The following is a 27,999-nucleotide window of genomic DNA, read 5'->3' as shown; positions in this document are numbered from 1 at the left end:
TGCTGAAGGTGCACCTGGCGTACATGGTGGAGTATAAGATTTCAGGACAGATTCTATTGTGGAGGTGTATGGATACTTGACAGAACTGGATTTTGCCTGTGCTTCATGAAAACTGGTTAAGAGGGAAGTTAATGTATTGCTGATGGCTAACAACCCGCTGTTGGGTAGCTGAACAGGGAGGGAGGACTCACAAGCCCCACTGGGGTCTGGACCCACAAGGAGATGCTTGTCTTGTTTATATCCTGCCTGCCTGACAGGGAAAGAGCTAGGTTCTGAGGAGATGTTTATCTTGTTTATATCCTGCCTGCCTGACAGGGAAGGAGCTAGGTTCTGAGGAGATGCTTGTCTTGTATATATCCTGCCTGCCTGACAGGGATGGAGCTAGGTTCTGTCTCTTGTCAACATCTTGCCCGTCTGTTCTATACATGAAGGTTTAGTTGCTGTTGTTTTATGGTTTTACTGATCCTTTTTGCTCAGTGCTGCTTTTCTGTAATTTTCCTCAGGAATTTTCCTCCTGTTCCATTTATCCTAACATGACATTTTAAAAGCAGGCACTTGGCCCTGTCCTTCTGAGGCGTCTCTGGGTGGGTTTGAACACCCAGCCTTTTAGTTTGTAATCGAGCCCTGGACTGTTTGCACCACCCAAGAATTCCTAGTTCATCTGAGGCATCTGTTTTCTCTCCTTCAAATACTAGGTTCTTAGACCCCAGATTATAAAAAAGTGTTTGTGTGTTCCTTATATTAGTGAAGACAGATGCTTTGCAACATTTTGGGGGTTTGGTTTTGTTTTTTGGTCCTGGTAGAGTTGAATCTGATACATAAAATCAAACAACCACTTTCTTTTAAAATGTATTTTCAGGAGATTATCAAACAGCTTTCTGCCGGCACTTTTGTCAAAACAAACAAACAAACTGTGAACTTTGATCTACATGTTCTTCTGGTTCTTCTCTTCAGAATATCAAAAGCCCTTGAGCATCTAAGCATGGACTTAGCACAATCCTTGCTTCAGGCATGTAATTTTAGGAATGTAATTTTGATCTGAAATTCTTTTACCTTGCATCGTATTCTTTTTTTTTTTTAACCAAAAGTCTTTAACCATTTCCATCAAAAACACCTGTAATGATTGGTTTGTTACTGGATTGTATCTCAAAATTATTTGAAAGCAACTTAGAATATGTTCCATTTATGGATGACTATGGCTATTTTTGTTGAAAATGTGCTTATTGGGACACCTACACTAGGTTAGGACCTAGTGATGGAGAGGTGATTCCTGTCCTCAGAGGCATACACAAGGCACCGGGTTCAAGGGCACATGGAAAAGCCAACCAAGAGGTCGGGATTGAGAGTGGGCAGAGGCCACACTAAGCTGGAGAAATGGTGCAGCGATCACCTAGTGGCCCTGAGCTCTGGGCATGCTCTCTGGGCCCTTTCCCTGCTGCATGATGTCACCTCATTGCCTTTGGGTTCCTGGAATCTATCAGAATCTAACAGGGCAAGTAGGAGAGGTGTAGAAGGGGGAGATGTTTTTCTATTGTTTACCTACTTTTGCCATCTTACTGTACTCAGTCAGCAGTCTAATGTCTCGTCTTAATTAACTCCCATAGTATTATTAATTTAAAATTAATTATGGTGAGAATTTCTCTTTCAATTTGTAAACTACAAAAGTTTATCAGGGAGTGATTTTGAGAGAGCGAACTGGAACATTTTAATATGCTAACCCTTGACCCTGACATTTAAGTATGAATTAATCATTTTTCACTAGAGGTTGCAAAGCTAATGTTATAAACAGACTCATGGAGTTGAGAAACAGACTCTTAGAGTTCCATACTAGTATTCTATTTGCTATTGTTCTAAAATTGTAATTTGGTTTTAGTAACTTTTTTATTTACTCTGGGTTTTTTTGTTGTTGTTGTTTTTTCCATTTGTACCTTACTCTAAACTTATTTCCTTAGGTTTCCCCAGATACTTTTCAAGTTATGATAAAGTCTTTCCTATTACAGCATCTTAATTATCTTCTTCTAGGTATATATATATATATTCTTGATCTCTCTTTTTAAAATCTAATAATATGACTCCTCAGTCATGAGACCAGAAGAACTAGATGGTGCCCAGCTACCATTATTAAACATTGTGATCAAAGATTCTATAGAGGAGGTCCTCATCAAAAGGGGGAACATGCAGAACAGACTTTCAGATTCTCATAGAATCCAGATCTTCTGGCACTATGGAGGCAGGATGAACCACCCAAACTATTGCCCTGTGAGATCATCTTGAAACCTTAATAAAAAATTACTCGCTGAACTCTTCTTAAAACTAAGCCATGGTTTAGCTTAACTGGTAAAGAAGGCCTGCCTTGAGCAATTTATCCATATGGGATAAACTGACACCAGCGACTGGCAAGATTCTATTGGAACCCTAGGGACAGTGAGTTTATGTTGATGTGGGAGGGAAGGATAGTTGTACAGCTCAGACTGTGACCAGTGCCACTGAATGGTACATGTGGAAACTGCTGAATTGGTGTCTGTCCTGCTGTGGCTAGCCTCAACAGCAGCAACAACCAAATCAAATCAATTATTTTTAAAAATAGAAGAAGAAAGAAACCCAACACCTTGCTGCATTCTCTAGGGCTAATAAATCCTGACTAGGAAGAGTGCAGTTTAGAGGGGAAGGGAAGAATGGTGTCAGCAGGGCACGAGAGGAGAATTTGGATGTAGATGTGGAGTCAATCACAAGCATCTAAAATGCATTGACAAGCCATGGACTATGTAACACACAAAAGCAAGGTAAGACCTCTGCTCAAATACCAGTTTGACTTTATGATTTTCCTTTTGGGTCCACTGTGTATCCTGCCCCTTCTCACCGGGCGCCCTCGCCAGTGGACGTTTGCGGTAAGTCTACCAACCTGTCATCCTGGTGGCTGGTCACGTGATCCTTGCTGGGGGCTTTCCGTACTTGTCCACACCTTTGCTCATTGCCCACGTTTTCCTCCCAGCTTGGAACAATCAATTGTGGCTCCTTAATTTCCTGTAACCTTAAGATCATTGTATGTGGGTGTGTCGTAATCATTTTCTTTCTTGGATGTTTGGCCATTTAAGATGTTAGCACAACATTCTTAGAGCCTCAGTATTTGACTCGTGGAAGGAGGAAATACAGAGTGATTGAAGCCTCCTTTCTACAGGAAATATATTGAAACGTACATAAATGAGTATACATGTACGGGCACACTTAGATCATCAACAAAACACGCTAAAATGCTCTGAATAACTCATCAAAAATAATCCCCTAATCAGACCTGGTTGTGTTAACTTTGCAAAATATCTTTAATTTGGTCTTTATACCATAATGTACCATTAAAAAAGTCATTAACTTAGAAAAAAATCAAAAGTATTTCTTATTTCAGCGGAGTTTGTGAAACGTGTCATTTCAAGGGTTTCAGATCTTCAAATTCAATGCTCAGAATTCTTCTTGACGCAGTGTTGAATCTCAATCTGGGGGTGATCATACTACTCAAATTTCAGGTCTCATGGCTTTCCTGTCTTGTGTCTGTCTCTCTGTCTTGGGAGGGGCTCTCTGTGAGGTGTCCTTGTGGTTCTCTTTGGCTGAATGTGCTCAAGTGTTCTCTTGAAGAACTTTGGAACTGCGTTTTGTCACCTATAATGAAATCCACACCGGTCTCTTTGACAGACGGGGTCAGGATGGCCTAATGGGTGGGAGACACACAGTTCTGTCTCTACTTTTTCCTCATGGTGACATTAAACAGAAGAAGGCTTTTAGCAACTTAGATGAACCTGAAATTTGTTGCCCTGAGATAATCTTCAATGTTTAAAACCTCAAACCAAAACTTGCCCAAAAGTCTGCTTTGAACTAAACAACAGTTTAGGTAGGTATGCCTGCCTTGAACAGTGTGCTCTGTCAAAGATTTATTGACCCATGTGGGGTCCATTTGACAACAACATCTGCAAAGGTTAGATGAGATGCTTTAGGGGGAGCAGTGATTTTATGGGTAATAAACCCCAAATCAAACTCTGCCACTGAGTCAATTCTGACGAAGAGTGAACCTTATTTAGGGTTTCCAAAACTGTAAATCTTTATGGGAGCAGAGAGTCTCCTCTTTCTCCCGAGGTGTGGCTGGTGAGTTTGAACTGCCGACCTTGTGGTTATCAGCCCAATGTGTAAACTCATAGCGTCACCAGGCTTCCATTCATGGGGGCAGAATCATTTGGGAAAGGATAATAAGAAAGCTTATGCAACTTGAAGAATGGGAGCCATGTCACTGACTTGTACACGTTGACTTTCTTGAAATAGTGTATCTTTTGTGGTGTGTATTTTCACACACACACACACACACACACACACACACACACACATTAGTTGGCATTAGAGAGCCACAGCCTGACCTGTATTCCTCCTGGTCTTGGGAAACACCAGCTGAGAGCAATGGAAAAAGGAAGATAAAGAAATAGACGGTAGGTGGAGAAATGGAGAATGACTAGAATTTCCTCTATCCTGGTGGAAGCAGAGATGGTAGAATTTTACTTTCTGGATGAAGTGTTGGGCTGGTAACTTCTAAGTCAACAGTGCAAACCCACAAGCCGCTCCTTAGGAGAAAGATGAGGCTGTCCGCTCCCATAAGATCAACAGCCTTGGAAACCCTAAGAAGAAGCTCTACTCTGCCCTTGTAGGGTCACTAAGTCCACAGCAACTCCATGAGCGTAGGTATACACCTAGTGTGGCCTTGGGAAGCTGGCCCTGACCTAAATCAGTGGAGATATTTGAATGTAACGTAAGCTCATGCCGAGGGTTGTTACGTTTTAGACGAAAACACGCAGTCCTCCAAGGTGGGGCTTTTCATTTGCTGCAGTTCACACAAAACAAGCGGAACAGACCCGTGAAGGCCTGGGAGCTGTATGTGCACTTCCTGGTGGAGCTGGCCTTGCCGAGCAAGTCGGCCATGACCATAGAGGAGAAACCAACATCACCAAATGTCTTTGCGCACAGTAAGTTTGTGCCAGGGTGCAGTGCACTTGGCTCCCCTGTGGCTGCGTTCGGAAGCCAGTGAGGAGTTATTCACGATGTAGACGCAGAACATCTCAGCGTTAACCTCAACCTTTTACAAAAGAGCAGGAGCTGGAAAGGACGAGGAATTTGAAATGTATGATTTTTGTCTACTTGGAGAATGCTGCAGGACCAGAGCCGAGGACCGTAGTCACAGCCTCTCTCGAGCCCAGCTCACCAGCCATCCATGTGCCTCGTGGGGCTGATTGATACCTGGTGGTGACAGCAGATGAGTCTCACAAAGCAGCATTCATTCGTTCGTTCGTTCATTCCCCCATCCATCCATGTGTTCAGGAAATAGATGTAAGTTCCTCTTCTATGCAAGGAGCTCTGGTAGCGTAGTGGTTACGAATCAGACTGCTAATCTCAAGGTCAGCAGTTCGAAACTACCAGCTGTTCCATGGGAGAAAGATGAGCCTTTCTGCTCCTATAAAGATTTACAGCCTCGGAAACCCTGTGCAGGGTCATTATGAGTCAGAACCAACTCCACAGCACTTCACCACCACCATCTCGCCTATGCAAGACTCTGCTAGCTGCTAAGGATGCTAAAAGAGCCTCCACCCTCGAGTTGTGCACAGGATGGTGAAGATTCAAACATCTTACAGATGACCATGACATGGACTGTGAAGAAAAGGCCGTGAGTGGACAGAGAAGGAGGAGACTGGGATTTCCTGGGGGGACAGGAGAGTCCCAAGAGGCGGCCATGCTGAAAAAGATTCCCAAAGTCTGAATGAAGGGTGGTTTGCAGTGAAGGATGAGGTGAGAATATCTGTAAAGGATGAAGAAAACAGGTCAGCATGGCTAGATGCTGTGTTAGGTTTCATTTTCACTACATTCATTTAATAAATGCAAGGGGACTTCAAAAAGTTTGTGGGCAAATTCCATTATCTTTCCATTCCATTTTTCCATGAACTTTTTGAAGTCCCCCCCTTGTATTGATGGCTGGGAATGGATGATTCACACAAAGCCACGCCCCCTTGTGAAGTGTATGCCCAAAGGTGGCCATAAGCAATTTGGCAGCTGTCCTCCCACAGAGATTGGATGGATTTAATCCAGGAGGCATTGGATTATGGGAAGGATGCTAGGCAGGGTTCTGAGGGAAGAACATGGTTTTTCCATGCTGCAGGGAGATACACAAGCCTGCTGTATTTCAAGAGTTCACCTTGTGGTTGATGTTAATTGTCCAGTTGATTCCAACTCACAGTGACCCTGTATAGGGTTTCCAGTGAGCAGCTGGTGATTTTGAACCGCTGACCTTGCAGTCCAGTGCTTATTCTACAGCGCCACTCCAAGATTTTACCTAGATGTGGATAAAGATCCCTGGTAGCGCAGTGATTAAGCAGTTTGAACCCACCCAGTGATCTCACGAGAGAAAAACCTGTTGGTCTGTGCCCATCAAAATTATAGCACAGAAAACCCTGGGGGGCGGTTTTACTGTGTCATCTAGGACCACTGTGAGTGGAAATCAGCTCCCTGGCACCAACAACCACCTAGGTGTGAACAGTTCTTCCAGAAGTGAGCTCACAGCTGTGAGCAGGACCCCCCCTGGCCTTGTCTCCCACGTTAAAGACTCGGCTTTAGCTTCCCACAGATTACACCTTACGTATTTCCGTATTCTTTTAAACTTGCCATCTTAAATAGTAGAAGAAGACTGTTATGTAGGGTAATAAAGCACCTCACCCACTCTTATATGGCAGAAGGGAATTTTCAGTCCCTATTCTAATCCCCAGCATCCCCATGCAGGCCCGTTTCAACAGTTATACCCTGTATTCCATTGACTCTTCACCCTCATTATTTTATGAGCCACTGAAAACAAGAACAAAGTAACTCCCAGTGAGGTGATGGCACATGATAGATTGTAAGACACATCCTGATTTTGAGAGTGTAAAAAGGCAGGGAGGTGAGCATTTTAGAATGAAATATAACATTTGTGTGCATGTCGGGATCTCAGTCCTCATCCCCATGATCAGTTGTGGATCGGACCATTGTGATCCACAAGGTTTTCATTGGCTGATTTGTAGTAGCTTGTCCATCTTACTCTAGAAGCTCTGCAGAAGCCTGTTGAACATCCTGCAAGCCCCCACTGAAAAGGTGGGTGGTGGTTGCGCACAAGGTGCATTGGCTGTAATCAAACCTGGATCCCCCTCGTGAAAGGCAAGAATTCTACCAGTGCATCACCACCTTTTCATCTGTCAAACAAAAAAACCAACCTAGGTGTCCTGGGTTTGCTTTTTACCCATTGTCTGCTAGAAATTGGTGTTGGCTCAGTTCTCCCAGGAGGGCAGCAGGTGTGCATGGAAATGTTGGGAGTTCCAGAAAGCTCTCCTTGCAGTTGACTGACTTTCCAATTAGGTACAACTTTGATCATGTAGCTCCTAGCAGCTTGTCTGTCAGGATAAGTGTCTACTATGAGCGCAGCATCCTAGAACATGGGCTTCCAGATGAGAAAGACCCAGGGCTGGATTCTGGTGCCCACAACTAGCCCACTGGCCCTGAATCACAGCCTCCCACCTGTCAAATGTTGTTAGCTGTCACCCCAAAAACCCAAACCAAACCCACTGCCATCAAGTTGATTCTGACTCATAGCATCCCTTTATGTTGTTGTTGTTGTTAGATGCTGTCGCGTCAGCTCCAACTCATAGTGACCTGAGCACAACAGAATGAAACACTTGCCTGGGTTTGTGCCATCCTCACAATTGTTAAGCTTGAGCCCATAACTGCTGCCACTGTGTCAATCCAGCTCACTGGCGGGGGGTGGTCTTCCTTTATTTTTGGCTGACTCTCCACTTTACCAAGCATGATGTCCTTCTCCAGAGACTGATCCCTCCTGCAAATATGTCCGAAGTAGACAAAGTCTTGCAAACTGGCTTCTAAGGAGCATTCTGACTGTACTTCTTCCAACACAGATTTGTTTGTTCTTCTAGAAGTCCATGTTGCTTTTAATATTCTCCTCCAACACCGTAACTCAAATGCATCAATTCTTCCATGGTCTCCCTTACTCATTGTCCAACTATCCCACGCATATGAGGTTATTGAAAATGCCATGACTTGGGGCTAGTGCACCTTAGTCCTCAAGCTGACCTCTTTGCTCTTGAACACTTTAAAGAGACCATGTGCGGCAGATTTGCCTAATGCAATACATCGATTGATTTCTTAACTGCTTCTTCCATGAGTGTTGATAGTAGAGCCAAGCTTAAGGAAGTCTTGGACAACTTCAGTCTCTCCTCTATTTATTATGGTGCTATTTATTGTACCAGTGGTGAGGATTTTTGGTTTCTTTATAAAATTGTAGTAAATCTTTACTGGAATAAACAGTCTCATGCTCCTCCCTCGAAATGGCAAGTGGGATTTGAACTGCCAACCTTGTAGCTAGCCACAAGAAAGTATTGCTTTCTTTGAAACATTTATGTGGAGGTTAAGGAAGATAAAAAGATAAACGCTGGAGGGTTGAATAAGATCTTGATTTGATTCCAAAATGCTTTGTAAACTCCCACTACTTAATTAATTAAAAAAAAAAATCCTCCCTCCTTCACAGAAGACATATTGTTGTTAGTGTGTGCTGTTGAGTCAGTTCCAACTCATAGCAATCCTGTACAGTGTTTCCAAGGAGTGCCTGATGGCTTTGAACCACTGACCTTGAGATTAGTTGTCCAATGCTTATCCTACAGCACCTGGTGCCCACTAATCATATTGTTTTTCTATGAGTTATCTCTAAAAGCAGTCATGTGGCTTGCAGGGTGGAGGGCTATTTTTTTCAGACCTCCCCAGGACCTGGAAACTGACGGTGGAAAAAACAGTTCTTAAGACTGAGGATGTTCAGGATTTTACAGACAAGGCCGTAAAGCCTCCTTGCCCAGGAATTTTGACTGGAAAAGCCTTCTCTTAGCTTCTTGGTGGACCTGGAATTCCAGAGTTGTGCTCTGTTGGGCCATTTAAGGGCATGCTGGTTGAGCCCAGCAAACAAACTCAGGCCATGTTTTCTTAGTGCCTCCATCATTCCTCAAATACCTGAGCACCTGCTGCCTACAGGCGAGTGTACAGAGCAAGAAGGTGACAGTGCTGGACAAAACCTGTCCTGGATTTCTGCCTTTGGGGGGCTTATCGACCAGTCAGTAGAAGAGCCGCCAATCAGATAAGCAGGAAAATCAGAACCGGGATGAGTGTTATGTAAGATACGTATAAGGACCTCTGAGCTTACATAAGAGAGTCCTGATCTAGCCATGCAGTCTTTAGGTGGGGTTTAGCTGCTAACAAAAGGTTGGGGATTCAAGTCCACCCAGAGATGTCTCAGAAGAAAGACCTGATGATCAGCTTCCGAACAATCAACCATCGAACACCCTCTGGAGCACAGCTCTGCTCTGACACACAGGTTGCCATGAGTCAGAGGCGACTTGGCAGAAAGTAGGTTGTTCGTCTTTAACCCAGCCAGAAAGTCCCGGAGATGTTCCAGCAGGAACTGGGATGAAACGAAATGTGCAGGATGAGCAGGGTTGGGGCAGCTGGGGCCTTGGAAGTGGAGGGAGAGAGGTGGGAGGGCAAGGGGGAGAGTGGACTGGCTGACCAGGCCGTGTGAAAGGAGAGCCGTGGATGCTACTGAAAAGGAGCCACTGATAGTCTTTGCGTTTTGAATGTAATCTGGGCTGCTCGGGGAGAGCTGTTCAAGTGCATTCACGGTACTAGAGGAGGAGCTGATGACAGCTGTCCACGGGAGAGCTCCCAGTGGCCCAGGGAAGGTGGCAATAACAGAGACAAAGCACAGGTCCATCGCAAGGAGGGGACAGGCCCCGTGCTCAACTCAGGAGCCGCAGTGACCCTCAATAGCACCCCTGATGGCAATGAAAAGAGTATGCTTTTGTATATTGAGCAAGCACCAATACGTCTCTAAATTTGTACAGGTGGAATCCTTGTTGTTGTGAGCTGGTGTCAAGTCAGCCCCAGACTCATGACAACCCCATGCATGTTAGTATGAAATTCTGCCGGTCCCACCCCATCCCATGATCAGTTGCAGATCTGACCACTGTGATCCCTAAGGTTTTTTATTGGCTGATTTTCAAATGTAGGTCACCAGGCCTTTTTTCCTAGTCTCTCTCAGTCTGGATGCACTGCTGAAACCTGTTCAGCATGCTAGCAACACACAACCCTTCACTGACAGATGGTGGCGGCTGCCCATAAGGTGCATTGGCCACGAGTCAGGCCTGGGTTTTCCTGCTTCAAAAGCAAGAATTCTATAAGTTCCCCTCTGTAAAAACTTTACTATAGATTAAAAGCAGTACACCCCACTGGGACATGGGATAATTTCTACCACAGACATTATTTTATAAATATAATTATATGTTGTGTTAGTGAATTTAAAAAGTAAACATTGTATTTAGAGGTTATGATATATCCTGAATTATAATATTCTCACTATGACTATAATTATAACAGTCTTCACAGATTATATTTATTTTAGGATGCTACAATTGGAAAATCCTTTCATTATAAGATAATACATATTTAAAATAACTTTGAGATGGTTGTGGAATAGTTTAAATGTACATTTACCAAATTAGATTACATTTAGTTCTATTCACTTGGCTTCCCTATGTAGATATAGTTTTTAAAAGCTAGAGTTTGTTAATTACACTGTGCCTAAAACTTGTGAAAAGAATGAAAGATTTTTAAAACCAAAAGCCAAACCAATTGCCATCAAACTGATTCTAACTGATGGTGACCCCAGGTGTGTCAGAGTGGAACTGTGCTTCAGAATGTTTTCAATGATGGGTTTTCATGATAGATTGCCAGACCTCTCCTCTGAGGTACATCCGAGTGGACTTGAACCTCCACCCTCACTAGCAGCTGAGTGTATTAACCGTTCGCATCACTCAGGGACTCCCTTATAGGCACCACTCAGGGATTCACAGCAACCCTGGACAGGGTTTCTGAGGCTGTAACTCTTCATGGGAGCAGAAAGCCTCATCTTTCTCCCGCGGAGCAGCTGGTAGTTTTGAACTGCTGACCGTGAGCTTAGCAGCCTGATTTGGTAACCACTATGCTACCAGAGCTCCTTCTTATAATTATAATCCTATTGCTACTGTAATCAAAGCTCAAACAGGCTTTGTCAAGTAGTATTGCTTTCATCTACAGCCCAGCCCACCCCCACCTGCTCTCTCCTGCCTCTGTCTGGCAAAACTTTGAGCATTCTGACTCGGTCTATAGTACTCTGCATTTTGTTAGTTAGAGCATTGCAGAAGAGAGAGTCAAAGGCAGCCCCTATACCAGCTTTACGACCCGTGGTTTCACCCAGCAAAGGCCTGTGACTGACCAGGCTCTATTGTGGATTGCATTGAAAAGCGTGTGTTTACAGCATTCCTTCACTACCTGTGGGCTTGTACCATGCACACCTTCAGAGTCTGTGGGGTCAGCTGCAGAAACCAACATTTGAAAATGTTGATGTTATTTAAAATAGATTGCCAGGACTTTATTCCTAATCATCTTAAAATAGAAGAGAAAATACAGTTTTCCTAGCTCTGAGGATGTCCCGGCATTCTCTCTGTGAGTCTGGGGCACAGACCAAGCAATGGGACCCTGAAGAGTGAGCTACTGCCCTGGAAATTCTACCAGCTTCAGGCTCACTAAGAACACAGGAGGACGGTGAGCAAGTATCAGGTCAGCGCCTGAGGACGGTACCCCTCAGTCCTTGATGGAGGAACAGGTAGAAGTGACCTCAGGGGCAGGCGATGGAGGGCCCAGCCAGTGAGAGACACCCTGGGATTGGATACTGTGGTATGTGTTGATTGCTTGTACTTATATGACTGTTAAGGGAGGCAGAACTTTGTGTCTGCCTTTACAGAGTATTTACGTAATTTTCCCTTAACAGGCTAACTTTGTGTTTAATCTCTGCCAAGAGCCAATGACCTCGTAGTTCAAACCTACCATGTTGTTGTTGTTGTGAAGTGCCATCGAGTCGTTTCCAACCCATAGCGACCTTGTATAGGGTTTCCAATGAGCAGCTGGTGAGCTTGAACCACTGACCTTGCAGTTCAAATGGCTTTGCAGTCTGGTACATTAACCCACAGCGCCACCCCAGGACTCCCAAACCCACCATAGGTGTGTACTGATCCAACAGTGCTACCCGAGGACTCCCCTTTTCTTTCAGGCTGTTATTTAACCTTAATCACCTTGCACCCTAAGTTACACTTTCTCATCTGCTTAAGGAGGGGAAGTATGTCTTGTAGTCCTCCATTCAAGAAGTTTTCTCTGACCCCTTTCTTCTTCATACAAATGGCGCATTGCATTAAATATTCTCAACATCGTTCTTAAAGGATCCTTGGTGACACCGTGGGTTAAGCGTTGGCCTGCTATTACTGCTGTGTTGGCAATTCAAACCCAACAACCGCTCCACTGAGAAATATGAGGCAGCCTGCTCGCATCAAAGGTGGTGCTGTAGGTTAATGCACTGGACTGCAACGTTGGTTTGAACCGTAAGGTTGGTGGCTCAAGGTCGCCAGCCGCTCCTCAGAAATCCTATACAGGATCGCTATGGGTCGGAACCTACTGGACAGCACTTAACAACAACAAGAAAACACTAAGGAGTCATTCTTAAGAGGATATAGTTCTGGGGTAGGCCTTGTCCTAAGAGGCATGGTAGAATTCATTCATTGGGCATTCATTCATTCATTCGCTCGAGCTGTGTGGCAGAGGAAATTGAGGTCCGTACCAGAGGAAAGCAGACTGAGTGGGCTCCATCCCGGCTCTGTTCTGTCTTCTGTGTGACCATGGACAAGGCCTCAGCCGCCATGGAAACACAACCAGATTAGTCTGGGAAATCTGTAAGGCCCTAACATTCTGAGTATAAAACTAGCAGACACTCACGAGCACGTGCTGATCTACAGGGAAACCTAAAAGTCCCGGCAGTCAAGCGGACTGCCTTGTGCTTCTGGGTCTTGTAAGTTTCACACCTCTGACAAGGTGCAGTCTTAACCACTTCTCCATCTCTTGTTTGGGCTGGAGACGTTTTGAGTTTAGTTTCTCTGACAGCTGACCACCTTCCTTAGCTTCGGGCTTCCCCAGGCTTTACCATATACATACATAGGTGACGTTGTCCTGGAGGCTGCCCCCGGGGAGTTTCAACATCCTTTTTCTGGCCCAGGTGGTGGGTCAGGGGTCTGCATGGGGGCCTCGGTGTGGAAGCTTGTGAGCTGGTCACCCCATGGACTCACCATTGTTTCCACCTACAGTCAGTTCAGACTATGAAGACTCTCCCTCTTGGGCCATAACAGATCTCTGCAGATGTCAGCAGGAGCATGATTATGTGCTCGGCTACAAACTGAAAAGGCTGGCAGTTCAAATCCACCCAGAGGTACCTGGGAAGAAAGGTTGGATGGTCTGAGGAAAGAAAGGTCACAGCCACTGAGAACCCTTCAGAGCAGTTGTACTCTGAAACACATGACATCTCCGTGAGTCAGAATTGACTCCACAGCCCTGGTGTTTTGGTTTTGATGGATGTGAACAGACGGTTATCAAATCCGAGACAGGCTCAGCACTGACCACCGTGGGTGTGTCATCAGCAGAGAAATAACTGTGGATCTGTTTGTTACGGGACTTGATCGACTGAAAGAACATTCAAGGATCTCCACCAGGAACTCCCAAGGGCCACAGAGTCAGAAGAACGGATGTTTGCCACCTTTGTCCTCAGGGATGGAAATGTCTCCCCTAACAGAGGCTCTTTGATTGAGGTTGACCTGACAAAACTAGCTTGTTGTCACTTCTGGAAATGTCCACAGGACCCCACCTTGTTCTTCCATCCTTTGCCTCCTCAGAATGTCCTCAAAGGAAGCAAACTGTCTGGTTTCCATGCTGTGGGGTTTTCTTGGCAGAAGCTCTGTGGGTTTCCACAAGATGAGAGGCTGTAAGTCGAGAAAGGATACCAGGAGATGGCTTTGGTTATGCCCAAGCCAGGACTGGTGTGTGCCTCTGACCCTGGGAACTAGTGGTGACTGGCCCTAGACAAGTAACCACCTTCAGTCCTTTCTGGGTATAAGTAAATCTTCTCTTCTTAATCCTAGGAAATTGATTTGCTCCTAGCTTTGAGTCCAGCCAGGTATGTTTGTTGTGGACGCTGGTGTTTCAGCAAGCCAAACATGGACTTTGCTTTGTTTGCAGGGAGAGGCGACATCCAGCCTCAGTTGGACAGTGCGCTCCAAGATGTCAACGATAAGTATCTCCTGTTGGAAGAAACCGAGAAGCAGGCTGTGCGCAAGGCTTTGATTGAAGAGCGTGGCCGGTTCTGCACGTTCATCTCTATGCTGCGGCCAGTGATCGTAAGTTTGTGGAAAGCAGGGGAGGCGTTTCCTCCTTGCTTATCCACACTTCTGCTAGGTGTTGGGAATCATGATTCCCATCAGTAATGGCTGCTTGGCTTGCACTTTGCTAACAGTTCTTAATACCAGTTTTTCCACGTACTTTGCCTCCCCAAGTCAACACAGTGTAGCAGGTGGTTCTCCAAGTGTGGTTCCAGGCCAGCCAGCATCACTAGGAACTGGTAAACCTGAGACCTCTGAATCCCAGGCTCTGAGGATGGTAGATTGGCCATTTGTGTTTCAGCAACCCCGTCAGGTGATTCTGAGACTCACTGGCCAAGCAGAATACACATAACTGACCATGTGGCTAATATAGGAAGAGCCACAAGCAGTCCCTGTAGGCTATTTTTAAAGTAAACTGTGTTTACATGCCATAACTGAGAACTGCTGCCATTGGTTTTCTCCAGGTTGTTGAGAAAAAACAAACTTACATCCCTCAGGCCTACCAAATGTCTCCCTATGAGTTGTCTCGGGGGCATAGAGCTTACCCACAGTCCCAGCTTGGCGCTTTAGTAAAGTGAATTGAATGTGTCTCCCATGGGTCCTTGCTTCCTTCTTACTTGTCATTGATTATGTTGGTAGAGGAAACAAAGAAGGGGGACAGTTAACCTCTACTGAGTACGCACATGCTGGTGCTAGAATCTGCCTTTATATCTGGGCCTAAATAGCTCCAAATTGCATCATCTGTTGAAACCATTGACTTCCCAGGAGGGCCTCCTCAGCTTGTGGAAAGCAGGGGAACCCTCAAGAATACAAGTCAGGTTTTCTGAACAGACCTAATGCGCCCCCTCAGATATTTCCAGAAAGGCACCTGTGCTGGCTTGTTGACCACTGGCCTACGCTCTTAGGTCACTTCAAGCTTATGGAAGACTTCCCTTCCATTTTCCCAGAGAATGGGCTCGTAGTGCCCTCAGCAAAGATGTACGGATCCCAGTGTGCCTTTTCTGAGAAGTCGAATGGCTTTCACCGTGATCTGAGTATTAGTGACAAATGGGGCCAAGACCATCAAGTTGGCCACTAAAGAGGGTAACTCCCATGCCTCACTTTCCCTCAGGAAGAAGAGATCTCAATGCTAGGGGAAATCACTCACCTGCAGACCATATCGGAAGATCTCAAGAGCCTGACTATGGACCCTCACAAACTGCCCGCCTCCAGTGAGCAGGTAGGAGTCGGAAGGGGTGGGCGAGCTGAGCACTCAGGGGAGCAAACCATGCAGAGAACAGTCAAAATCCTGAGTACACCCCCAGGATTGTCACATTGTTATTCATCTCTGTATTGCACTATACCCCCCAAGCTTTTTTGTATGGTCATCACAATAGCTGACCATTGTGTGTGCCAGGTAGAAGCCCTGGTGGTGTCATGGGTTAAGCATCAGGCTGCTAACCTCAGAAATTCGAATAGATAAGCTGCTCCCCAGAAGAAAGATGTGTCAGTTTGTTTCCATAAATGCTGTTAAGTGCCATTGCGTAGGGTCTGACTCATAGCGATGCTTTCCTGTACAGGGTTCTGAGACTAAATCTTTCTGGGAGCAGAAAACCTTAACTTTCTCCCACAAGAGCAGCTGGTGGGCTGGAACCACCAAACTTGTGCTTTTCCTGTAATTCCATTGCACTCCCCTCTGTAAAGATTCCAGCCTTGGAAACCCTCTGGAACACGTCTCCTCTGTCCTCACCGAGTCCAAGCAGTTGATGGCAGTGGGTTAGTTACACCAGCCCTGAAGACACGCAGTGTGTCAAACACTCGGCCGCTCACTGTAAGGTCGCCAGTTCGAATCCACGAGCTGCGCTGCAGGGTGAGAAATGAGGCAGTCTGCTTCTGTAAAGATGCAGAGCCTTGGAAACCTTACAGGGCAATTCAGCTCTATGGCAGTGGACTGGGTGTGCCCGGCATTGTTCTAGCATCTTCCCGTCAGTTGGTTCAGTTCGTTGTCATTATTTCCCCATTTTGTAGAGGAGGATTCTAAGGCTCTGGGAGGTGAAGTAACTGAACCGGGTTTACTTAATTCATGAACGAAGTGATCACACCCCTAAGTCCATACTCTAAAGTGCTGTCTTAATCCACCTTCTGGATGAATCGTCTGGTCAGGTCATCATAATCCGCCTTCCTCACTGCGTCTCAGTTTCCCAGTGCAGCGATGCAGGGGATCTCTCGTCTTGGGAAAAGGGGACCTCTTTGTGCTTTCTTCACTTGGCTCCTGAGACATCACCACCAGAGCACATGGAAAGAGACGTGTATGAGGGAGCATCTGTGGAGTCGCGTCCCACCTGCTGCCCTTGTTGCCTCCTAAGAGAGCCGGCTCAGCAGGCAACTCTGGAAACTTGTGTTTTCCATTTGATGCATTCGCTCTGATCAAACCACATGCATGTGTACATTACTGACCACCTGCTATGGGAGTGCAGTGTCTCTGTAGAATAAGCACTGGACTGTGAACCACAAGGTCAGTGGTTATAGCCCACCAGCTACTCTGTGGGAGAAAGATGTGGGTTTTCATCTCCCACAAACGTTTATAGCCTCAGAAACCCTATACAGGGTCTCTGTGAGGTAGAACTGATGCACTTAACAGCAACAACACTGTGAGTGAAAATGGGATTTTCGCTCTCAATTAGCTTTGTCAAGCAAGGGAGACAGACAAGGAAATAATGGTGAAAAATTGTGAAAGAATTGGCTCATTCTTGATCATCCCATGTTTTAAATTTTCTAGTCTTAGTGTAACCCAACACGAGTGGCCGTTTGGTACTGAGTCATTGAAATACAAGATGAACATATCCTAAAGCTCGGACCCCCTTTGCAGTGTGCCATGATTTCCTGGGAATTCCAGTCTGGGGTGAAAAGTCAGTTGTTTTGGCTAAATTGTTCATCTGTCACTCTAAATCTCTTTCTTTTTTTTCTCTTATTGACTATTATTTCATGGTTTTCCTTTTCCTTGCCCCCATTAATTACATGTTTGCTTGTCTCAGAAAAAGGATTATGACATTGATGGATTGGCAGATTCCACTGATGAATGGAAATTCACACACACACACACAAATTATTTTAACTGTAACCTCAGCCCTCATGATGGCAGAATGCCAGTGTTGTGAAAACAGTTTTCCTTTAGCAAATAAAACATGTTTCCCTCCTTACCACTTGGCTCACGCCGTCAACTTTGTCTCTCTAGGTGATTTTGGACCTGAAAGGCTCTGACTACAGTTGGTCATATCAGACACCACCATCATCTCCCAGCACTGCCATGTCCCGAAAGTCCAGTGTCTGCAGGTAAGTGGAGCCACAGGGTCACTCCTGCGCTCGCAACAGGTTGTGATTCTAACGTGAGCTTCAAGCAGGAAACAGTGCTGTGAGCAGCTGGAAGATGCTGTCCAGATTTCAGACTCTTTAGTCTCTGAACTCATTTCGGATCAGTAAGAAAAACATAGGAGCCTTTGGCTAGAGGACAGTTGCTTGCCCTTTCCATTGCTTGCTGTAGGGGTCTTTCCTGTTTTATGGACTTGCATTTGGATTTCCTGGTTAGCAAAGTGAAACTCACTAGAACTTAGAAAAGGTGAACATGGGTTGATTTTATACCGGTTGATCTCATTGAAACCAAAGCAAGTGAAGAAAGTAACAATGGTCTATGCACTCATTCCCCTCAAAAGTGGTGTCTCCAGGTTTCACAAAGTACATGAAGCTCTTGTTCTGTTCCCCACGACTACTACCTCCACCCTGTGTAAAATACTTTTTGCCACTGTCTTTGTTCTCTGGTACCAGAGCTACCACAAATGGATGCCTTTAACAAACAGAAATCTTTCGCTCACAGTTTAGGAAGCTAGAATCCAAATTCAGCGCTAGGGGAAGTCCTTATCTACTTTCAGCATTTGTGGGCCTTCGAGATCTCTGGGTGTCAAGTGTCCCTGGGTCTAGGAGGTTCTCGGCACAGGACCTTGGGTCCAAAGGACAAGCTCTCTTCCAGCTCTTCTTTCTTGGTAGAACCAAAGTCTTTCCCTCTGCTTACTTCCCTCTACTTTTCTCTCTCATAAGATGAAAGGTCATTTTAGGCCACACCCCAGAGAGACACCCTTTATACCTGATCAGGTCTGTAACCCAGATGAGGGTGTTGCAGTCAGCCTTAAGACCCTGACAGTTGATTGGCTGATCATATCAGATCACATGTTGAGGGATGAGCAGCCTCTGTGGAGAGCCAACGCAGAGGACAAGTCTGCAAGCTTATACTTTCCATTCTATGCATTTGCTTATATTAGACCACACACACATACATGCATTTAGAACATCTGCTACATGAAGAAAGGAACGTTTTATAATCAAATAGCTCTTTGTCAAGCCTGGGAGACAGGTAGAAACGTGTGAGGAGTTCAGAATGTTCATGGAAAAATGGAATGAAAAGAATGGAACTTTTCCATGATCTTTGTGGAATTCCTTTGGAATTGTAAAATATTGATAAAATCATTGGTTTACTCTCAATTCTGCCGGGTTTTAAAACCTGGTGAAACACGTGTAGCCTAGTTTTTTAGTCACAAACTACAGTTAGCTGTTGAAACAGTCATAATCCATTGGAATCATTCTGCCCCTGTGCAAAACTGTGTTTTAGCAGTTTGCTACTAAAAGGCAATTCTTGGCATGCTGGCTGAAACCTCTGTTCTCCTCCTCATGAAGGATGGAAGCAGCATTGTGTATCACTTATCCTTTTTGGTACATTTGACAAATCTTTAATGTGACTCTTCAAAGCCAAATGAATTCGCTCATAGAGGAAAGGGCAGACTGGGCCTGTTGAGTTGGTGCACGGTAATGTCCCGTGTACATGCACACGCTTCCTCTCATACCACTGTGTGTACAGCAGACACCAGGAGGAAGCTGAGATCTTCATCCTGATGTTCTGCTTCTGGAAATCTTGGCTGGTGCTTGACCTCCTTCATGGGCTTTGTGCGTGTGAGAGACAAATTTTTTTTTAAACGTTTACTGTAACCTAAAAAAGTCTGTCTCATTAGTGGAAGACAAAGCTGCATGAGTCTGTCCTCTTTCTTGCTGTATTAGCTGAAATAGAAAATCTGATTGCACTCTCAGCATCAGCTGTGAGCTTGCTGGGGTAGAGCTGTCCCTAAGTGCCCTCTGTCCGCTGAGTGGGGAAAAACAGAACTCATGATAATTACCCGCCTCAGCAGTGATTTCATCTAGCTCCCTCCCCCAGGTCTTCCAGAACATTGTTGTAGCTGCCCCAGTTCACCTGGACCCCACGCACAAGGGGACAAAGTACGACCCACCTAGTCCTGCTTCACCCCCATGGTCAGTAGGGGATTGGACTCTTGTGATCCACAAGGTTTTCATTGGCTGCTTTTCAGAAGTAGATAGCCAGGCCTTTCTTCCGCATCTGTCTCAGTCTGAAAGCTCCTCTGAAACCTGTTCAGTATCCTAGCAACACTCAAGTCTTCACTGACACAGAGGTGGTGGCTGCATCTGAGGGATATTGGCCAGGAATTGGACCCTGGTATCCCCCAAGATAGGCAATGTTGGAACACTTTGTTGTTGTTGTTAAGTGCCATAGAGTCAGTGCTGACCGACCCATAGTGACGCTGTATAGGGTTTCCAAGGAGCTACTGGTGAGCTTGAACCACCAACCTGGAAGTTCAAATGACTTTGCAGTCTGGCTCATTAAGCCACAGCACCACACCAAGACTCACTTCTTGTTAAGTGCCATCAAGTCGATTCCAACTTATAGTAACCCTGTATAGGGTTAACGAAGGAGCTATAGTAGCGTAGTGATTACGAATCGGGCTGCGAACCTTAAGGTCAGCAGTTCGAAACTACCAGCTGTTCCGTGGGAGAACAATGAGGCTTTCTGCTGCTGTAAAGATTTACAGCCTCGGAAACCCTGTACAGGGTCGCTGTGGGTCGGAACCTACTCCACGGCAAACAACAACAACATAGGGTTAACGAGGAGTCACTGGTGAGCTTGAACCACCGACCTTGCAGTTCGAATGACTTTGCAGTCTGACGCATTAAGCCACAGCGCCACACCAGGACTCCTTAGGACTCGTTGTTGTTATGTGCCGTGGAGTCGGTTCCGACTCACAGCGACCCTGTACAGGGTTTCCGTGGCTGTAAATCTTTACGGGAGCAGAAAGCCTCATCTTTCTCCCACGGAACAGCTGGTAGTTTCGAACTGCTGACCTTGCAGTTTGCAGCCCGATTCATAACCGCTACGCTACCAGGACTCATTAGCACCCAAGTAATTCTAGTATAGAAGAGTCTCACAACCTGTGACTACTGTATTAGCTGCCCGAGTTTGCAAACTGAATCTTTGTGCTGATACTTCAACAACTACCCTTTAATTCCCAGCTCTTCTTGTGATGACCGTGGGGCGTTGTTCAGTTTTCTGTTTTTCATAATGTGAACCTGTCTGCGGAGTGCAGAGACTACATCTTAGGGCTGGAAGTAGAACACCCCAGGGCATGTATAACTTTCCAGCATCCTTGTTTGCGGTTCCATCTCGGAAGCAAACAGTTTAGCATTGATTGCCTTAGTCAGTGAAAGTGGCCTGTCTCCTGCCAGGTGTGCTGTGGTGCCAAACCTGCTGATAATTTAACAGAGAAACACACCTGTAGTTGGGGTCCAGCCGTTAATTAAATGATTGCCTTTGTCAGTAAAGGTGAATCTAGTATACAAACACCACCACCACATCACGTGTTGTCAGAGTAGAACTCCTCCACAGGGTTTTCAGTGGCTGAGGTTGAGTAAGTGGATCATGTGGTCTTTCTTCTGAGGTGCCTTTGGATGGGCTCAAACTACCAACCTTTCAGTTAGCAGCCAAGTCTTTTCAACATTTGCCCCATTTAGAAACTCCCTCATAAGCATACTGAATCGATTGGCTGATATTCCTTGCTGGGATCTTGAATCAGAGTCACCTGGAGTGAACTCACCTTCAGTGACGCTCATTTGGCACCTACACCCCAAAAGCGAGAGCTGGCTGGAGTGACCTTGGCCAGCTGGAGATGGTCCATCTGAGGGAGCCAGACGCACCCACAGACAGTTCACAGTGGAGTTTAGTGGGATATGGCACAGGGTCATAGTCCTGCAAGCAGGTGAGCAGGTAAAATCAGCCCGATCTCTCTGCAGGCAGCGGACAGCCCATCCTTGACTTTGATCAAGGACTTAGTGGAGCCAGGCAGCTACTGAGCATAGAGTGGAGAATGAATTACAGCCTCGGTCCTGAGGCTGCCTCGCTGCATCCTGGAGACTGTTGTCCCCCGCTTGCTCACTACGGCTCATGATGGAGTGATTTGGAAACAGACTTTCTTGGTGGGCGGTGCTTCTCCCACACCTGGGCAGAGAGCTGATTGTAGCCTGTTGTGCTCCGCCCTCTGTGTTCTCACTCCCTGTGCTGACGATTCCCCCTGCCCTCTCCCCTCACAGCAGCCTGAACAGTGTCAACAGCAGCGACTCGCGGTCCAGCGGCTCCCACTCACATTCCCCCAGCTCACATTACCGCTACCGCAGCTCCAACCTGCCTCAGCAGGCTCCTGTACGGCTGTCCAGCGTGTCCTCCCACGACTCCGGGTTCATCTCCCAGGACGCCTTCCAATCCAAGTCACCATCCCCCATGCCGCCAGAGGCCCCCAACCAGGTAAGGAGCAGCCATCACACCCAGGCCTCTGACAGACTCTGGTTTAATAGCCCATCCTGGACATATATATTGTCACCCAACAAAAGAGATGCCGTAATTGAGCCAGAAGCTGTGTCTGTAGTGACTGTTGATCTACTACACTGATGTGGGAGCTTTCACACTCAGGAGACAGACTGAGACTCCAGTCTCTCCTTGCCTCCTTAGCACGAAGCTGTGGTCGCCTCCATGCCCACCACAGCTTCCCTCTGAATGTCTGAGTCTATCATTGAATATCCCTTCAGACTCCATTCCTGGTTCCCATTATGATTTTTGTTGAGAATGAGGAGGCATCAGAGCTTCTTCATAACAAAGTGGACGCTTTGCTCCTGGGAGAAGGGGAGTTTTGAGTCTCTTTGTTCACACTTGCATTAGATGGTGCTAGGCCCACCCCAGCCAGCAGGTTTCAGGACAGGATTCATAGGCAGAGCTGGTGCCTCCTTCCCACGTGGCCCCTTCTCTCTTGGTGCCAGCAGGTTGGCATCTGGCTAAACACGACCTTCGGGGACTCCATAGGGCATCTATCTGCTGGGATGCATGGTGGCTTTGAACCCATCACCCTCATATGATTTTTGAGCCTGACCACGAAATCCTTGGACTCAGCATTCACATGCTTGTCTTGTTTACTCAGACATCCCGTTTTCCGCCATTCACAGGTTATTACTGTGTACCTGGTCCTATCCCAGGACCTCCTACCTCTGCCGTCCTCCCAACAGCCATGCACTCTATGGCTAACCCTATTTTTTTGTGAGTAAACAGGCTCTGAGTTACGCAGTCACACGACCTGCCAGACACGCCCTGGAGCATAGGTGTGTCTGGCTGCCGCCCCAGGCCTTTTCTGCTCCACATCGTCCTCAAAGCCCTCCTGGTGGAGTATACTGGAGAACATGTCATGTAGAGAAACCTAGGCCAGAGGGTGTCTGGCGCCAGTCGGCAGCCATTCCAGCCGGCAGGACACCAGCGCGGCCTCTCTCTCTTCCCTGGATAGAAGGTCATTTCCAGTGGAAAGGCTCGGAGCTGGGAGCTGCAGCTAATGTTCTAGTCTCTTATGAGGTGCTTGGTTTTCAAGGGTCAAATCCCACTCTCTCACCCCCTGACCTGCAGCAACACTAAACCAGACCTCGTGTCCTGCAAGCAGAGCGTGGACATGGTCAGCCCCAGAACAGAAGTTGGCATTGCCTCGAAGGCGCTTCTAACGTGCAAACTAATTCTACATGTGTTTTTAATCAGCTGACAAATTAACCCTGCTGGTGTGTACTAATACCCTTGCTGGAAACCAGACCACGTGTCAGCTTCACCAACAACTGTGTGTGTGTATGTGTGTGTATGTGTGTGTGTGTGTGTGTCTTGAGCACATGTGTGTGTCTTGAGCACATGTGTGTGTCACAGGAAAATGTGTGTGTGTGTTGGGCGGAAGCAGAGTGTGTCTACCTCCATATAGGAGTGAAGTAAGGGTACATGTGGTGGCTATGTGCCATGGGGTCGGTTCCAACTCATAGTGACCCTGCACAGGGTTTCCGAGGCTGTAAATCTTTACGGGAGCAGAAAGCCTCATCTTTTTCCCACAGAACAGCTGGTAGTTTCGAACTGCTGACATTGCGGTTCACAGCCTGATTCATAACCACTACGCTACCAGAGCTCCATAGGGGTGCAGGTGGAGATTCACTTAAATCTGAAAGCTGAAGCCCAAGCTATGCTTGTCTCGCAACGCATAGTTAATAAGCTCAGGATGGCTACAAAACTTAATAGAGAATCCTATTTTAAAAATAGGCATTAGGAAAAAAAAAATAGGCATTAGGGCTGCTTATAATTGTAAGGTGGATGAGCCCACCACCATTCTCAGCCTCCTGGCCAGGGCCCAATTCATAGCCACCCTGAGAAGTGCCCCATAGGGTTTCCAAGGCTGTCATCTTGATGGGCGCAGACTCAGCCACAGCTTTCTCCCACAGAGCAGCTGGTCCGTTCAAACTGCTGAGTGTTCAGGTGGCAGCCGAGTGTTTCAATCACTGCACCACCAGGGCTCCTAAGATAGAGTGGAAAGTCAAGAAATTTTGCAGATGATATCGGCCAGAGTGCGGGATGTTCCAAAGGCGGTCACATAAGCAGTCCAGTAGTGCTGTGTAGGATGGGCAGAGGGTGTTTAGGAGCAGAGTCCCTTGGTCTCTCCATTCAGTGATGCACTAGATATGAAAGTCGTCCTCGCTCCCTCCTCTTCACTCCTCAAAGTGTACCCATGAGTTCCCCGTGAGTCTCTCACCCCAAATCTGGTGACTTCCCCCAAGGCCAGCTGCTCTGAAGGAAAATGGAGCCAAGCGTCTTAGAGCGGGTTCTGTTAGCTGCTGTTTGTACCAATCCCGCCGAGTCAGTGACCCCGTGTGACAGGGCAGAACTGCCCCAAAGCATGCTTACCTATGGCGTCACCAGAGCATCTTTGGGGTTCTTTTTTTCTCCCAACCTGAACATACTTGACTCCAGGGCTTCAGAGACTGGAAATCTTTGCAAGAGCAGAAAACCTCATCTTTTGCCCCCGTAGTTGCTGGTGGGCTCAAACCACTGACCTTGTGGTTTGAAGTCCAGTGCTTACCCTGTAGAGTAGCCACACTCTCTCTATTTGAATTTGAGAAGCCAAAATTAAGGGCCCTGGTAAAATTACAATGTTAACAATGACTTGTTGACAAGTTAGTTAAGCACAGAATGGGTATGTGTGTCACTTGGACCCCTGGTGGCGCATCGGTTAAAGTGTTCAGCTGCAAACCAAAAGCTCAGCAGTTTCAACCCACCGGCCCCTCCATGGGAGAAAGATGTGGCATTAGGTTTCCATAAGACCACAGCATTGAAAACCCATGGGGCAGCTTTCCCCTGTCCTTGACAGTCCCTGTGAGTTTGGACCACTCAGCAGTAGTGCCATTGGGTTTTTTGTTTAGTGTGTCATTTAAGCTTCATTTGCTAGTTGTAAGTCAGTTCCGATTCATAGTGAGTCTGTATAGGGTTTCTGATGAGTGGCTGGTGAGTTGCAGGCTGTTAATCTAGATGTAAAAATATTGGGGTTTAGAGAGATTGTGTCCACCGTTTCGCACCTGGGGAGGGGCAGAAATAGGACTTTAATTACATTTCGAGACTCCAGGTCCTTGAAGGCTAATCAGACCCTGACTGAGCTCAGGATGCAGCTGGGACGACAGCCATGTGTCCTCCCTCTCCTGGCGTCAGCTGGGTGAAGCCCCAGGCATTAGTGTCCTCTCGGCTCTTGCCCTTGTAGGATGAGGGTGCTGTACCCCTATACTGGAACCTTTCTTTAAGGGCAATGACTGGCACCTTGGCAATTACAGTGAATGTGGAAACACGTTCTGGGGCATGAAGTCATACCCCTTGGTGGAGACAGGATGGGCTTATTCACACAATTTGAGATGAACCAAAGATAGCTGTTCATCTCTGAGAAACTTAAGCAAGTACCTAGATGGGCAGAAGGCAACGACACCCCAGTTTATGTGTGTGTGTGTGGGGGTGCACTCTCCCTTGTCCACTTGGGATTGGTTGAGCCACTGCCCTGTATCAGGAACAGAACAAAAATGTGGGGTGCAAAGGTGAGCCCACAAACCCAGTCCCTACGTCCAGCCGGGCAGGGACTCGGCTAAGCATCAGGAAAGCCATGGAGCAGAGGTCAGGAGACAGGCAGGCAGATCAGCATGAAGACTTGTTTCAGTCATGCTCCCCATCTCTCCAGACCTCATGGCTCCCCCGCAGCCCCATTGTTCTCACCATAGGGCTGCACTGGCCCAAACCTAAAAGAAGACATCTTGTGTAAAAGAAGCTTCAAAACCTCAATGATGCAAACATTCATTTGACCAAGGGAGATCCCAGGGACTGGAGCCAGAGCAGCCCCGTAGCAGAAACCAGGGAACCCTGGTGGTGCTGTAGGATAAGTACTGGACTGCTAAGTGTACAGGTGGCAGTTCATACCTACTAGTTGCTCTGCAGGAGAGAAAGGAGGCTTTCTGCTCCTGGGAAGATGTGCAGCCCAAGAAACCCTCCATGAGGTCTTTATGAGTTCGAACCAACTCCATGCCATTGAGGTGTTTTTTGAGTAGCAAAGTCCTGGAGGTCTGTCCTCAGGCAATAATAATGCCTGTGCACACAAGGGAGTCCCGTGTTGGTAGTTCAAGTCCACCCAGAAGCACTTTGGAGAAAAGGTCTGACTCTCTGCTTCCGAACAATGAGCAATAGGAACCCCCGCGGAGCAGTTAGACTATGACACACGTGTGAGGGTGAATGAGTGAGAATTGACCGGATGGTACCTCGGCTCGGGACATGTGGAGAAAACCCCAACAGGACACACGGCATGCTGGGTTTTGTAAAGACCCATGGGAATTTGTGTTCTGGGGGGAGGGGGGTCTAGCGCTCCGCGGGTCTCCCACTTCTCAGGGGACTGCCGCCTCCATGTGGGTCTCCTGCCAGGGAAACTGAAGGCCCTAACCCTCTGCTTCTCTTGTCCTTCCCTCCTCCATGTATGTCTGTCTCTCTGTGCGTGCCCTCCGGCTCCCTCTTGTTTGTCTGGTGGCTTGTGGCTTGGTTTCTGTTGCCCCCCTCTTGTGGCCCTGTCCCTGCTGCAGAACTCGTCCAGCTCGGCCTCCTCCGAAGCCTCCGAAACCTGCCAGTCAGTCAGCGAGTGCAGCTCCCCCACCTCAGTCAGCTCAGGGTCCACCATGGGCGCCTGGGTGTCCACAGAGAAGGTGACGACCACACTGCACCCGCCTTTCCCCACCCCTCCCCTGCTGCCCCACCATGGCCCAGGAAGCTGGGTGCTAAGAGGAGACTGGCAGAGCGAGCAGGGTCCTTCTTGGGAACGGAGGGAGGGAAACTGCAGAGGGCAGTGATTCACTGTGGGTCCAGGGAGTTCAGAGGTGTGAAGTCATAGTCTCAGGGCAGGTGTGAGGGGGTCACCTACCTCCTTCCCTCCCCAATCCCCTACCTCCTTGTCACCATCCCCTTGGACATTTCACTATGTCAGCGGCTGTGTGCTTTGCTGCCTTTTCGTTTGCACCCCACCATTCTTGCCACCCCAATTTGGCACCTTCCCCCGGAACAGTCTGATGATCCGGGAAGCCTCAAATGAACAGATGTGTATGAAGGCTTTGGAGAAGTTTTGAATCAGCCTGTGACATGCACAGTCTCCATGACATTACGCCGCGGCGGCAGTTAACCAGAAAACCCGTTGAGAACGCCAGCGTTGAAGTAGGCAAGCTGGCTTCCAGACTGTTCTGAGCTGAAGGGAAAGCATCTCCGTGAGGGACTGCGAACTTGGTGTCCGACAACCCTGCAGTCTTTGCACCCTGGTGCCTTTTGCTTTGTCCCAGACCATGCATGTGCAGCAGAACCCAGGCATTTGCTGGAGTGAAAGAGACCCAGGGTTCCCTCCCCCCCTCGAATGTCAACACCATCTTGTGTCTCCACACTCATCCTGTTGTATTAATTTTTTTTTCCTTTTTTCCCCCCTTTTTGTTTGTTTTGTTTCCAGTTGTCTAATGGGTTTTCTCACTGTAGTTTATCAAGTGAATCCCATGTGGGGCCCGTGGGTGCAGGCCTTTTTCCTCATTGCCTGCCTGCCTCCCGCCTGCTCCCTCGGGTCACCTCTGTCCACCTTCCAGACTACGCTCATTATTACACCATTGGGCCCGGCATGTTCCCGTCATCTCAGATCCCTAGCTGGAAGGTTTGTGTCTCTCTTCCCCACTCCCCTCCTCTCCTCTCCTCTCCCTCCTCGCCTCTGTCCTCCAGCTCTTCTGTCCCATGTTCCTCACCCTACTCTCCCTCACCCCTTCCTTTCATTCTCTGCCTCCTTTCCAGAACACCTTTCCTTAAGTGAATTCCCACTGGGGTGGGAGGAGGACCAAAAAGCCAGGTGGTAGCTCTGAGGTAGCAATTTCCATCTGGAGCTGAGACTGGGGAGTCTAACTTTGG

At 47.2% G+C, this 27,999-nt stretch overlaps 1 protein-coding gene across 3 annotated transcripts in view; it reads left to right on the top strand.

The window, feature by feature from the left end:
- MTSS1 (metastasis suppressor 1) overlaps positions 1-27,999 on the top strand; it is a 223,775-nt gene that overhangs the window by 191,085 nt on the left and 4,691 nt on the right. The window contains exons 7-12 of one of the 3 annotated variants that reach the window (XM_006830698.1): positions 14,200-14,357; positions 15,451-15,558; positions 17,554-17,651; positions 21,798-22,008; positions 26,652-26,771; positions 27,557-27,751. In XM_006830698.1, coding sequence (XP_006830761.1) covers positions 14,200-14,357; positions 15,451-15,558; positions 17,554-17,651; positions 21,798-22,008; positions 26,652-26,771; positions 27,557-27,751 — 890 coding nt within the window. The remainder of the gene's footprint in view (positions 1-14,199; positions 14,358-15,450; positions 15,559-17,553; positions 17,652-21,797; positions 22,009-26,651; positions 26,772-27,556; positions 27,752-27,999) is intronic. The other 2 variants (XM_006830700.1, XM_006830699.1) reach the window with 2 other exon arrangements.

This window comes from Chrysochloris asiatica, unplaced genomic scaffold, assembly GCF_000296735.1.
Source record: "Chrysochloris asiatica unplaced genomic scaffold, ChrAsi1.0 scaffold00001, whole genome shotgun sequence".
Classification (NCBI taxonomy): Eukaryota; Metazoa; Chordata; class Mammalia; order Afrosoricida; family Chrysochloridae; genus Chrysochloris; species Chrysochloris asiatica.
This window is presented reverse-complemented; position numbering and strand designations above follow the sequence as displayed.